This window comes from Sminthopsis crassicaudata, chromosome 2 (assembly GCF_048593235.1).
Source record: "Sminthopsis crassicaudata isolate SCR6 chromosome 2, ASM4859323v1, whole genome shotgun sequence".
Taxonomy (NCBI): domain Eukaryota; kingdom Metazoa; phylum Chordata; class Mammalia; order Dasyuromorphia; family Dasyuridae; genus Sminthopsis; species Sminthopsis crassicaudata.
This window is the reverse complement of record NC_133618.1, coordinates 61,124,530-61,139,473: the sequence shown is the minus strand read 5'-3', so window position 1 is coordinate 61,139,473 and position 14,944 is coordinate 61,124,530. Positions and strand designations below refer to the sequence as shown.

At 36.1% G+C, this 14,944-nt stretch overlaps 1 protein-coding gene across 2 annotated transcripts in view; it reads left to right on the top strand.

The window, feature by feature from the left end:
• Positions 1-14,672, top strand: part of LOC141554548 (chemokine-like factor) — a 28,358-nt gene extending 13,686 nt beyond the window's left edge. Inside the window, exons 3-5 of one of the 2 annotated variants that reach the window (XR_012485890.1) lie at positions 7,306-7,404; positions 10,707-10,806; positions 14,346-14,672. Coding sequence is in view for 1 of the 2 variants with exons in the window: in XM_074286545.1 (XP_074142646.1) it covers positions 7,306-7,404; positions 14,346-14,594 (348 nt within the window). In the remaining variant the exon portion in view is untranslated. The remainder of the gene's footprint in view (positions 1-7,305; positions 7,405-10,706; positions 10,807-14,345) is intronic. The other variant, XM_074286545.1, reaches the window with a different exon arrangement.
• The last annotated feature ends 272 nt before the right edge of the window (positions 14,673-14,944 follow it).

The window sequence follows — 14,944 nt, the reverse complement described above, 5'->3', positions numbered from 1 at the left end:
TCATGGACCCATTTTGATCTTATCTTGGTATATGGTGTTAAGTGTGGATCCATATCTAATTTCTGCCATACTAATTTCCAGTTTTCCCAACAGTTTTTTCCGAATAATGAATTTTTATCCCTAATGTTGGAATCTTTGGGTTTGTCAAAGATTAGATTGCTATAGATGTACCCTTTTTTGTCCTTTGTATCTAATCTGTTCCACTGATCTACCGGTCTATTTCTTAGCCAATACCAAATGGTTTTGGTGACTGCTGCTATATAATATAGCTTTAGATCAGGTACACTTAGACCACCTTCCTCTGAGTTTTTTTTCATTAGTTCCCTTGCAATTCTTGACCTTTTATTCTTCCATATGAATTTTGTTATTTTTTCTAGGTCATTAAAATAGTTTCTTGGGAATCTGATTGGTATAGCACTAAATAAATAGATTAGTTTGGGGAGTATTGTCATCTTTATTATATTCGCTCGGCCTATCCAAGAGCACTGAATGTCTTTCCAATTATTTAAATCTGATTTTGTTTTTGTGGCAAGTGTTTTGTAATTTTTCTCATATAATTCCTGACTTTTCTTTGGTAGATGGATTCCCAAATATTTTATACTCTCAACATTTGTTTGGAATGGAATTTCTCTTTGTATCTCTTGCTGTTGCATTTTGTTAGTGATATATAAAAATGCCGAGGATTTATGTGGATTTATTTTGTATCCTGCCACTTTGCTGAAATTTTGAATTATTTCTAGTAGCTTTTTAGCAGAGTCTTTGGGGTTCTCTAAGTATACCATCATGTCATCTGCAAAAAGTGATAGTTTAATTTCCTCATTTCCTACTCTAATTCCTTGAATCTCTTTCTCGGCTCTTATTGCCGAGGCTAGCGTTTCTAGTACTATATTGAATAGTAATGGTGATAGTGGGCAACCTTGTTTCACTCCTGATCTTACTGGGAAAGGTTGCAGTTTATTTTTTATTGCATATTATGCTTACTGACGGTCTTAAATATATACTCCTGATTATTCTAAGGAATAATCCATTTATTCCTATACTCTCAAGAGTTTTTAGTAGGAATGGATGTTGGATTTTGTCAAATGCTTTTTCTGCATCTATTGAGATGATCATATAGTTCTTATTAATTTGATTATTAATATGGTCAATTATATTAATAGTTTTCCTAATATTAAACCAGCCCTGCATTCCTGGAATAAATCCTACTTGATCATAGTGTATTATCTTGGAGATGATTTTCTGAAGTCTTTTTGCTAATATCTTATTTAAGATTTTAGCATCAATATTCATTAAGGAGATTGGTCTATAATTTTCTTTCTCAGTTTTTGATCTACCAGGTTTAGGTATCAGTACCATGTCTGTGTCATAAAAGGAGTTTGGTAGGACTCCTTCATCCCCTATTTTTTCAAATAATTTATATAACATTGGGGCTAATTGTTCTTTAAATGTTTGGTAGAATTCACATGTGAATCCATCTGGCCCTGGGGATTTTTTCCTGGGGAGTTGATTAATAGCTTGTTCTATTTCTTTTTCTGAAATGGGACTATTTAAGCAATTTATCTCCTCCTCTGTTAATCTAGGGAGCCTATATTTTTGGAGGAAGTCATCCATTTCACTTAAGTTATCAAATTTATTGGCATAAAGTTGGGCAAAGTAACTCCTTATTATTTCTCTAATTTCCTCTTCATTGGTGGAAAGATCCCCCTTTTCATTTGTAAGACTATCAATTTGATTTTCCTCTTTCTTTTTTTTGATCAAATTTACCAAAGGTTTATCTATTTTATTGGCTTTTTCATAAAACCAACTCTTGGTTTTATTTATTAATTCAATAGTTTTTTTACTTTCAATTTTATTGATTTCTCCTTTTAATTTTTGTATTTCGAGTTTAATTTTTGGTTGGGGGTTTATAATTTGGTCTTTTTCTAGCCTTTTAAGTTGTAAGCCCAATTCGTTAATCTTCTCTTTCTCAATTTTCTTCAAATAAGCCTCTAAAGATATAAAATTTCCCCTTATTACTGCTTTAGCTGCATCCCAAAGATTTTGATATGATGTCTCATCATTATCATTATCTTGGGTGAAATTGTTAATTGTTTCTATAATTTGCTCTTTCACCCAGTCATTCTTTAAGATGAGATTATTCAGTTTCCAATTACTTTTTGGTCTATTTACCCCTAACTTTTTACTGAATGTAGCTTTTATTGCATTGTGATCTGAGAAGAAGGCATTTATTATTTCTGCCTTCCTACATTTAATTTTGAGATCTTTATGTCCTAATATATGGTCAATTTTTGTACAGGATCCATGAACTGCTGAGAAGAAAGTATATTCCTTCCTATTGCCATTCAGTTTTCTCCAAAGGTCTATCATACCTAGTTTTTCTAATGTTCTATTTACTTTTTTAATTTCTTTCTTGTTTGTTTTGTGGTTTGATTTGTCTAAATCTGAGAGTGCAAGGTTGAGATCTCCCACTATTATAGTTTTACTGTCTATTTCTTCTTGCAGTTCTCTTAACTTTTCCTTTAGAAAGTTAGATGCTATACCACTTGGTGCATATATGTTTAGTATTGATATGGCTTCATTATTTATGCTACCTTTCAGCAGGATATAGTTTCCTTCCTTATCTTTTTTAATGAGATCTACTTCTGCTTTTGCTTGATCTGAGATAAGGATAGCTACCCCTGCTTTTTTGGCTTTACCTGAAGCATAATAGGCTCTGTTCCAACCTTTTACCTTTACTCTGTATGTATCTCCCTGCTTTAAGTGTGTTTCCTGTAGGCAACATATTGTAGGGTTCTGCTTTTTGATCCAATCTGCTATCCGTCTCCGTTTGATGGGATCGTTCATCCCATTTACATTTACAGTTAAAATTACTAATTCTGTATTTCCTGCCATCGTATTATCCCCAGATTATGCTTTTTTTCCCTTGACCCCCCTGATCCCCCTCCCCGATATTTAATTTACAGACCCCCCTTGTGACGCGCAACCCTCTCTCTCTCTTTTTTTTTTTTTTTTTTTTTTTTTAGGATCCCTCCCCCCTCCCTCCAAGTCCCTTCACTTATTCTCCTTTTCCTTTTCCCTTTTCCTCTTCCCCCTTTTAATGAGGTGAGAGAAAATTCTCTGAAAAACAAATATGTTAATTATTTACTCTTTGAGCCTCTTCTGATGAGAGTAAGATTCACACAATGATTCTCCCCCTCACTAAGTTCCCTCAGATATGGTGTATTTTCTATGTCTCTTCCTGGGATGTAGTTTCCCTCTTTTTATCACTCCTTCCCCTTTTTCTGAACCGACCTCCTTCCCTTTACTACACCCCCCTTTTTTTTCTTTTATATCAGTAAAATCAAATTATCCTTGAGTATTTTTTATATACCCACAACAGAGTTACAGTTCTCAAGGGTTCTGTGTATCTTTTTCTGTTTCTCTTCAGTCTTGTGGATGTAGATCAAATTTTTTGTTTAAGTCTGGTTTTTTTCTTAGAAACATATAGAATTCCTCTGTTTCATTGAATGACCATCTTCTTCCATGGAAAAAGATGCTAAACTTAGCTGGGTAGTTCATTCTTGGTTGCAGTCCTTGATCTTTTGCCTTACGGAATATCAGGTTCCAGGCCCTTCTATCTTTTAATGTGGAGGCAGCCAGATCTTGGGTGACCCTTATTGTGGCACCTTGGTATTTAAATTGTTTTTTTCTAGCTGCTTGCAGGATTTTCTCCTTTGTGTGGTAATTCTGCAGCTTAGCCACAATATTCCGTGGTGTTCTTTTTTTAGGGTCTATTTCAGAAGGAGTTCGATGAATTCTTTCCACATCTACTTTCCCTTCTGTTTCTATTATCTCTGGACAGTTCTCTTTGATAATTTCCTGTAAAATAGAATCTAGGCTCTTTTTTTGGTCATAGTTTTCTGGAAGTCCAATAATCCGCAGATTATCTCTCCTAGATCTATTTTCCAGGTCTATAGATTTTCCCAGTAAGTATTTGACATTGTTCTCCAGCTTCTCATTTTTTTTGTTTTGTTTGACTGATTCTTGGGTTCTCTGTGAATCATTCATTTCTATTTGTTCCATCCTGACTTTTAAGGAGTTATTTTCTTCTTTCACAGTTTTTAGTTCTTTTTGTAAATGCCCAATTTCGTTTTTAAATGAATTATTTTGCTCTATTGAATTTTTTTCCATTTCCCTAATTTTTTTTTTGAGAATTATTTTCTTTTTCCAATTCAGAAATTCTATTTTCTTGAGACTTTTTTATCTTTTCCAATTCAGAAATCCTACTTTCCTGTGTTTTTTTAACCTTTTCTAATTCACTAATTTTGTTTCCCTGCATCTCCTGTGAATTCTTTATTTTTTCCAACTCCAATTTCAGGACGTTGTTATTCTCTATCATAGCTTCCCTTTCCTTTCCCCATTTTTCTTCGATCTCCCTCAATTTTTTAAGAGCTTCTTCTAGGAGAGAGTTATGTGATGGGGGGCAGGAATCGTTCCCCTTTAGGTTGTTATCTGCTGATTCTCTGCTGTCAACTTCCTCGGGGTTGGATAACCGCTCTTTCTCTGTATAGAAGGAATCTATAGTTTTTCTAGCTTTTTTGCTCATATTTAAAAAAATCTTTTGGGGTCTGTCCCTGGGGTAGGAAATTATTTACTTCTTTACCAGCTTCCTCCCAGACTGGATGGATGCAGCGGCCCCTGAGCCTGAGCTAAGAGAGAGCTCTGGGAGAGAGTTCCCCACCCCCTCCCTGGAAGTGCCTCAGAGGTGATTAGCACTACTGTGCTTCGAGGGCGTAGAATAGTGAAGACAGCACGAAGCCCAGCCTATGTGTCCGGGTGGGGAGTGGATGTCTGCAGCAGGTGACGTGAGAAGCCCCTGTGCTCAAACTGGAAGTGTCTGCCAGAAACCACGGTCCCTAGTTCAAAGGTTCCGCTTCTCTGGGACTTCCTGGAGCTGAGTTCCACTCCCTCCAGCTAAACTAGGCAGAGTGTGTTGCCTTGGGCCGTATCCACCCACTTGTCAATCTCTTAACTATTCTCAGGTGGTAGCTGAGGCCACACCCCCTGGTGCCGAGTCCCTGCTGAGTCACCCCCAGGATCGGGGAAAATCTAATCTGAGTTTTAAAATATTTTGGCTTTCTCTTCTGAACTGCTAAATAATTAGCAGAGAAGAGCTAACAGCCTGTGCCAGATTCCTTTACCTCAGTGGCTTCTCTGATCCCAGAGTCCTTCCCAGCGCAATGGGCGCAGTGTGCCCCTACCCCACCGTCTGTGCTGGTCTCTCTTATTCCTCCCCTGAGAACTGACCTTTCCTGTTGAAACTCCAGATTCTCTTCAGCTGGTAAGTCGTGCTTCCAGTCTTTGTGGTATCTATCAGTCCTGAGCTAATTTTGAGACTTAATTTATCTAATTGGTTGTGAGGGAGTGAGGACGTTCACTGAGTCGTGTGTTTCTTCTCCGCCATCTTGGCTCCGCCCCCCCCCAGAATCCACTTTCAAGAATTTCTGATAAAAAGATCAGAGCTGGACAAAAATTTTACATTCAAATAAAAGACTTGAGAAGCATAAAAAGGTAAACATAAAATCATAATCATGAAAGATTTATAAAGTTAGACTATTTATATTTTTATGTGGGAAGATGATACATGTAAAACTCCCAAGAACTTTATCATTTCTGGGACAGTTAAAAGGAACTTATATAGAGTTCCTAAGTCCATTATTGAAATGATCTCAAAAAAAATAAAGATACAAGAAAGAGGGATATACCGGGAGAAGGAGAAGGGAGAGGTAGAATGGGCAAAATTTTTCCCATATAAAATAAGCATGCAAAGAAAAGTTTTTACAATAAAGGAGAAAAGGGAGAGAAGCAATGCTTGAACCTTAGTCTAATCGGAATTGGTTCAAAGAGAGAATACACACAGAGAATTGTGTATAGAAATATTGCAAGGGGATAAGGAAAAGGGGGAAGAGGATGATAAAAGGCAGGACAGATTAAGGGAGGCAGTGGTTAAAAGCAAGAGGAAGAACAGGATTAAAAAAAGAGAAGAAACAAGAAAATAATATAGAGGGAAATAGTAATCAAAATGCGACTGTGACTGTAATGAACTCATCCATAAAACAGAAGCAGATAGCAGAATGAATTAGAAACCAGAATCCAACAATAGATTGTTCACAAAAGACACATATGAAATAGATGAACACACACAGTTAACATAAAAAGACTGAAGCGCAGAATCCAATATGCTTCAGCTGAAGTATAAAAGGCAGGGGTAGTAGTCATGATCTTAGGCAAAGAAAAAGCAAAAGTAGACAAAACACAAGGTACCATAAACAATGAAGTAATAACAATGTTGAAAGCACTTAAAGAGATTAATTTCTCAAATATGTAGAGAACTGAGTAAAACTAGCCATTCCCCAAATGATAAATGGTCAAAAGATATATAAACAGGCAGTTTCAGAAAAAAATCAAAGCTACCTATGGTCATATAAAAATGTTCTAAATTGTTATTGGAGAAATGCAAATTAAAGCAACTAAGATTACTACTCCACACCCATCAGAAATGATAAATGCTAATGAACTGTTGCTGGAGTAGTCAACTGGTCTAACCATTCTAGAGAGTAATTTGTGTATACCCTTTGACCCAGAAATACTACTTACAGGTCTGTATTCCAAAGAGATGAAAGAAAAAGGAAAAAGACATATACAAAAATATAGTAGTCCTTTTTGCGGTGACAAAGAATTGGAAATTGAGGGGATACTCATAAATTGTGGAATGTGTAATGGTGAAGATGTGAAGAAGTATTATTGTACTTTAAGAAATAATGAGGGGGGTGATTTCAGAAAAACATGGCAAGACCTATATGAACTATACAAAATGAAGTGAGAAGAATCAGGAAATCATTTTGCATAGTAACAGCTATATTGTAATGATCAACTGTTGTGAAAGACTAGACTATCAATATAATGATATAAAACAATTCCAAAATACTTATAAAAAAATTCTATCCATCTCTAGAGAACAAGTTGATGAAACTGAAGTATAATTTTCTCTATTCTTAGATTTTTGAAATATGGCTAAAACAGAAATATGTTTTGTATGATTTCACATGTATAATTGACATCACATCATTTGCCTTCCCAGTAGATGGGAAAGGAAGGGAAAGAGGAGAGAATTTGGAATTCTATTTTTTAAAAAGTTTAAAATAAATAATAAAATTGGAGGAAAACTATCAAGGTGGTGAATCTGAGTGATTGGAAGGATGGTAATGTCCAGTAACAGAACTTTACCTACCTATTAAAGAGTCTGTTGTCTTCTTTGCATTGCAGGATATTTTGAACTGTTTACTTACTGCGGGTTTCCTTATAATTGTTGGCATCCTGGTTCTCTGGGAAGAGGGAACAGATGAGTACATCATAAGTGGAGCAGTAAGTAGAGGACTCCTGACTTTCTCTATATTATATGAGAATTAAAATCGTTTTGGGGGAAAGAGTTAATACTAATCTTTTATCATGTAAAGTTCTTTGCCGCTTTTTCCAAATAAGCTAATTTCTGGGAGACTACAAGGCAGATTTAATGGAAATGTAACCTCAATCAATCAATCATGTAACAAGTACAAAGAAGTACTCTACTCACAAAGGTTCTAATGCAAGAGATAAGTACTTATAAAATATAAATAGGTTAATAATATAAATATATATTATGTTGTTAAAACATAATATGATTTGGGAGCAGGGGTTTAGGGTGTATTCAGGGAAGACAGAATCTCTGGTGTGAGGGCTGCTGAGCTATTACAAGGCTACTTTTCCCCTTGGTGTCCACCTGACTCACCCAACACTCACATGTAGCTCAAAAAAAAAAAAAAAAAAAAAAATATATATATATATATATATATATATATATATATATATATATATATATATATATAGGGTCATCTTCTCACTGGAAACAGCAGTAGAATTAGGTAGTCCCGTGAGTATCTGAATAGCCCTTTTTAAGGATGGCATTATTTCTAGAAGGGGCTAGGAAAAATCCCCTTAAAAAATGTCTGTTTTATCCAATCCTGGCTTGTTTACCATAGCAGGAATAGATCTCACCCTGTAGTCAACACACACACACACACACAGAGACAGAGAGAGACAGAGAGAGAGAGAGAGACAGAGAGAGAGAGACAGAGAGAGAGAGACAGAGAGAGAGAGACACAGAGAGAGAGACAGAGAGAGACAGAGAGACAGAGAGAGAGAGACAGAGAGAGAGAGAGAGAGACAATGAAGCAGAGTGCTGGACTGATCACACACTTATCCTCCCCAAGCAAAATGTTCACATTCAACAAAAGAAGTAACCCCAAGACAAGCTTACCAGAAGAGTAAATGACAACAGATTTGAGCACTTCTCTGAGGGGGAATAGTTTGTTGCTATGTTGGAAGGAAAACTGAGCCAACACATGGTTAGAAACAGTAGAGCAGAAAAGGAGTAGGTAGCTTCAGTGTTGTACAGTACTTACTGCATTTACTTCTCTGGGCCAGAACATTCATAAACATCAAGATTGGTTTGATGAAAATGACAGGGAAATTCAGAGGCTGCAAAACAGAGACAGACAGACAGACAGACAGAAACAGAGACAGACAGAGAACTTCACAGCATTTACCAAGTATAGTTCCTAGATCTCAGTCCTCATCTATAAAATGAGCTAGAAAAGAAAATGACAAACACTCCTGTTTTTTTGCCAAGAAAACCCCATGTGAGCTCAGGAAGAGTTAAGACTGGACTGAACAACAATAGCAACAATGACAAGACCTGGAGAAAAATTACTTTGACAGTACTGTGTGGTTTGAGGTAGAGAGATGAGGGACTTGAGCCACATAGATCAGTCCAAAGAGTGTTGTAAGGCCAGAGGAGATGAGAACCTGAACTTAGATGGTGGAAGAGTAATGTGTGGTAACTGAATATCTACATGAAGACTGAGTGAGGAGCTGAAGATAATGCCAGTCTATAGGCTTGACTCATCTCTTTATATCTCAGTTTCTTCAACTATAAAATGGGGATAATAGCACCATTCCCAAGAATGATTATGAGAATTAAATAGGATACTATTTCTAAAATGTTTAACACAGTGCCTGGAATGTGGTAGTTACTTAATAAATGCTTATTCTTTTCCTCTTCCCTTCCCCCTTCAAAAGAAATAGGAAAGTTTGGAGGAAGGAGGGGTTTTGAGGAAAAGATAATGAGTTCAGTTTTGGACTTGTTGGATTTGAGATATCACAGACATTTAGTCTGATATGCCTTAGAACTCAAGGAAGAGACTTGATATTGATATATTTCTGCACACAGAAATACAATTTTGTGTATGTGTTTAAATATGAGTTATCTGCATAGAGACGATAATTAAACCCATGGGGGCTGATGAACAGGTTAAAGATTAGCTGGATAGATCTACTTGCAAGTTTTCAGTGTTGTCAAAGTAGTCTGATGTAGAGTAAAAAATCTAATTGCTGCCTCTCTGGTCTTAACTTTGCAAGTTCCTGACCTAGCTTTGGGTCTAAGGAAGAGTAGACACGACCTCTATTAGCCAGCTGGAAATCTGTTGGTTCAGAGTGGCAAAATTCTACATTTCCTTTTGGTCTGGGATTCCTGTCCTCTGGGTTTTATGCTAAAAATGAGACTCTAGTCTATGCCTGGAGTCTGAGCCACACCACTGACAGTTTATAAACTTTTTTCTTTCTTGTGCAGCAAGTCCCATGCAATTCAAAAGCTGTCCCCCAACATGTGACAGAGTACGTTACTATGTGACTTGAAAGAAGATAGAATAAACATCTCTAGCTTCTTCATCTTTCTCCAATGGAGATTTTAATTCCTTCCAGAAGGGGAATCAGGAAGTTGAAACCAGAAATTGACCCCTGTGCTATCTTCACAGGGAAAAGGTAGCAAGTTAGAACTTTATCTATCTGCTCCTTTAAATACTGTTCATCCAAGGCAAGGCTTCTTAAACTTTTTCCACTCATGGCCCATTTTTGACCAATAAATTTTCATACTACCCTAGAGAATATAGGTATATAAAACAGATATACAAATCAAACATTTAATGATAATGATAAAGAAATTTATTTTAAAACAATTCTTTAGTATACATATACTTTTACCATTTATTAAAGACAATCAAATTTGCATACTGAGATGGATGTGCTTGTTTATTTTTACATAAATAAAAGTTAGTAGAATATTTGATACTGCAAGGCATAGAACATTTAGAAAACTTGTATGGCCGTCAAATTTTTTGCAATCCCCATGTTCAGTTATATGACCCCATATGAGGTTGTAACCCATAGTTTAAGAAGCTTTGATTTAAGGGATATAATTTTCAGGTTCAATCTAAAGTCTGATAACTATTTTATTAATAGAGAGAAAGCAGGACCCCAATCTTTACAAATCTCAATCATTATCCAAGAAGCCTATTTATTCAATTTGATGGCAAAACAGAAATTGGAAAAAGTATATATAGAATATATGCCAGACAATATAGAATGAAGGAGCTTTTCCACGAAGAAGAGGTAACTTAGCTCAAATGAGAGAGTCCTAGATCTCATTGAAGGGGAAATTTCCCAAAGTCTCTAGTCTAACAAGCTGGAGACAGGCTCAGGTGGGAACTGCTATTCCCTCTCATGGCTTCTTTCCAGTCTCTTCCTTCAGTAATCTTAATTGGAATGGGTTTCTTTCATCTTCTCTCTCAAAGCTGGAACCTGAAGAAATCAAAGTGACTTTTGAGCATGAAGAGGAATGAAGACCTACTTCTATCCCAATCTCTCCAATTCTGCATGGCATCTTGTGCAGATGTAAGGCATTGCCCTCCAAAGCTAATGGGCTAAGGCTACACTTGGTATACCCCCCAGAGTCTCCTTTCTCCCTAACACTAGCACTGTGCTCAGGGTCCCTTCTCTCTCTACCATGGATCTGGCACCCAGAAATGAGTAATGGGTGATAAAACTTCCAGTTTGCACCTGCCCCCCCTTTTGGCTCCTCTTGTCCTACAGTACATAGATCCCTAGATGCTAGAACACTTACAGGTATTGAGTTCCCAGTGTCCATCAACCTCTCTATCTATCTTCTTATGCTGAAGTAGATTTGACAAATGATTCACGGTGACTTTTTCAGGATTTCCCTTTTTGGATTCAGTCTGGTGCCTTTTCTAGATGGGGAAGAGTTTTGGAGCCTGGAGAAATTTTGTGGATATATTATTTCCTCCCATTCTGTCATCCCTCTGCTCCCTCAGTATGGGCCCATTTGAATGGATGATCTAGTAAAGGATTTGGGGTTGGGTTTTTTTAAGGATGGGAGAGACTCAGAGGTGTCTAAATGTAATAGGGAAACAAATCAGTAGCTAAGGAGAAGTTATAGGTGAGAAAACAAGAAGATTGCAGTTGAGGATGCAATCTTATAGAAAAGACAGAAAGGTATGTAATCAAGAACATATGTAGATATATTAGCCCAGGAACAAAGTGAGTCTGTTTTCCAAAAAATAGCCCAACTAACTACATAAGGAGAGTTTCTTATGTTGAGGGCTGGGTACTTGGTAGATTAATCAGGAATGGAATGCTATGATATCCCAGAAAAAGGGGTAGAGGGCACTATGAATCACACCATTTTTAGACAATCTATACAACTTCATTTGATTGCTGATATTCTAAATGTGAGAGTCTTGTCCAAGGACCATGATAGACATCCTACTGGAGGACCTCAATCGTGTCTTTATCTTGACTTGATATAAATGAAAAGTAGGAAAAGGAAAGTTAGGAAAAGAGGAAGTTACAGCTAAATGGAAGAATGAATGAATGAAGCACTAAGCATTTACTATATGCAAGACGCTATGCTAAGTATAAGGGAATATAGAAAAAAATTAAAATAGTGCATGCTGTCATAGAGAATGTAATTCTTCCCCTAACTCTAAAGGTTAGAGACTCTCTTGAGGAGTAAGAAGGCAGCTATTTATCATCAGGATAACATTTTTTAAAAAGGCCTGTGGCATACTGGGAGTTTTGAATCCAAGATATAATAGAAAACTTCCAAAGACCTGTCAAAATGAATGACTACCACACACTTAGCTGGTAATTCATAAAAATCGATCATAAAAGATAGCCAGAAAGGACATAGAAAACAATGGAAAAGATTTTCATCTTCTCTAATTTCTGTTTATCAGTTTGAATAAATAGCTTTATTTTACTGAATAAATGGTTGTATCTAATGGTCCTTGTAAAACTGGAATTTGAGGGAAAGATGTCATACTTTGGGGTCTATTGCTTAGAATCTTTTTCTTCCCATTCAAGGAGCATGATCTGAAGAGAGGCTTGCACTAAAAATTAATTTCCCTAGATTACCAATATTTAGATAAGTAGCTAGATATAATTCTAGCCAGAGGAAAGCAGATTAGACAGCTCTTGGAACTAAGGGAGACCAAAGAAAAGCCCCAATCAGAATTCAATTAACGTCCAATTGTATGTGAAGAACTATATACCTGGTGCTGGGGATACAAGCATGAATGAATGAATGAAACTGTATATACTGGCAATGAGCCATTTCTCCATAAGGTAGGATTTGAGCTGAATTTTGAAGCAAACCAGGGAAGCCAGGAGGCAGAAATCGGATAGCAACAGGAAATGGGTAATCCTTGTTCTACCACTTACTAGGTATATTCCTTTAGAAATGTTATTGAATTTTTTTTCCTTTAATCTCAATTTCTTTTTTTTTTTTTTTTTTTGGCTGAGGCATTTGGCAGCTAGGAAGTGTTAAGTACCTGAGGTCAAATTTGAACTCACATCCTCCTGATTTCAGGGCTAGTGCTCTATCCCCTGTGCCACCTAGCTGTCTTGATCTTAGTTTTCTTATCTGTAAAGGAATGGTTTAAATGTCCCTTCTACCTCTTAAATCTCTTATGAGCCTAACCCTATGAGCCTAATATGACATAATTCAGTGCTTCTATATCTGTTGCTAAACAGTAATACCACTGCTGGAGATGGATTAGAACATCCCTTTGAAAAAGTAATGTGGAATGATAGAATACCTTTTGAACTAATGATCCCAGTACTAACACTATGGCCTAAGGAGATTATTACCTAGAAACACGGACTTTAGCAATCCTATTTATAATAATTCCAAACTGGAAATAAACTAGTTGTCACTGAAATGGCTCGTGTTAAATAAGTGTGTGTGTGTATGTGTGTGTGTGCATGCATGTATAAGTTGTCACTGGGGATGATTCCATGATAATAGTGTGTGCGCGGATATTATATCTATATTTATAAATGGTTGTGTATTGTGTGTACATACAGTATACACTATTATCATGTAACTATTCCCAATGACAACCAATTTGTTTCTACTTTGGGATTATTACAAATATGTAATTATATGTGTGTATGTATATATATGTACGTGTACACATATACACATGTCTCTATATGCATGCGTGTATCTAAGTATGTGCACAATATATAAACACTCATTTGTGAGAGGCAACATAGTGGATTTGAAGTCAGAAAACTGCTATTGTATAATCAAGGGCAGAAAAGTTATTAATTCTCAGTTTCTTCATATATATATAAAATGATGAGAAATATGAGAAGAGTAACATGAAGTAATGCTCAGGGAAGAAAGCATAAAACAAAAACACACTGACTGAAAGAATACAATAGCAATGAATACAGGTTATATAATTATAAAGTCCAGGGACCATGAAATAAAGACAAAGTGGATGCTCAATTTTAAAACCAATATGCAAATCTTTTGGGATTGTAACTGGTTTCTAGACAAACATACAATGATTTTCATTATTGGGGTTCTTTTGTTTAATCATTATCATTATTCCATTTTCTTTTTTTAGGTTCTGGTTTGCATATGTATATATCAACTTATCAACCAATCCCAATATATTTCCTATTGATCATTTCATTTCTTCCAATGTCCAGTTGCATTTTGGTCCTTCAAACTATTTTCCTACCCAATTTAATACCTTTGATTGATTAAATAAGGGTATTGTAGCCTGATAAAAGTGTCAGGATATAAAATGTCTATTTACTTTAAGTGGGAATGGAATAGGGTTTCTGATTCAATTAATACTCATCCTTACAACAATAAAAATAATTAATATAAATAAAAATGAGAGGATTAAAAAAGAAGATTCTAAGATCTCTGCCAAATTCCCAAAATCTTAAATCTATGAAATGCCAAATCCAGTGATCTTCCTTTCCTTCTACATTAAAGTTTTCATCTCAGAAGCATGGTTTCCATCAAGTGCTTATATTCCACAAGGTTCCTAATGTTACCTGAGCCACTTAGCAATATACAGCAATACCTTATTTTTGTCTTTTTCCTCTTCTAGGCTTGCTGTTTTATGGCCGCGGGTCTATGTGTCCTTGAGGTGTCTTGCCAGGGAGGCAGCATATGGTATAAGAAATGGAAGGAAGCGGTGAAAGAGAAGATGTTAGCAGTAAACGATGTAAAAAAAGAGTCTTCCGAGTTCACGAAAGAGAAGGCAGTGGCAGAAGAATTAGTGGCAAAGGCAGTAGCGGAGGCAGCAACAACAGTCATGCAATCAACACCACCAAAAAAACATTCATCAGCAAAATGAACAGAGCAGCCCTCCAAGATTGTCAATTTTCAGAACTGTGGTTCATTACGCTTAATAATCAGTGCTCACAATGCATAAGAACGTTTTTGTCCTTGATTCTTTCTTTCTTTCTTTCCAGAAAGATTTCCACTTCATTCTAGAAAGAATAGTTTCTAGTTAGGGAAAAGTTTTCAGTAGGTGGAAAGAAGAGAGGAGAAATTAAAGTATTTGTGATATAGTGGATAGACTATATTGATTTTAGGAATCAGAAGATTGGAGATTAAGGTGTGGCTCTTGAACTTAACTATTTGAGGGGCTTAGGACCAACTGCTTTTTCTGGACTTTGGTTTCCTCATTTCCAAAATAGCAAA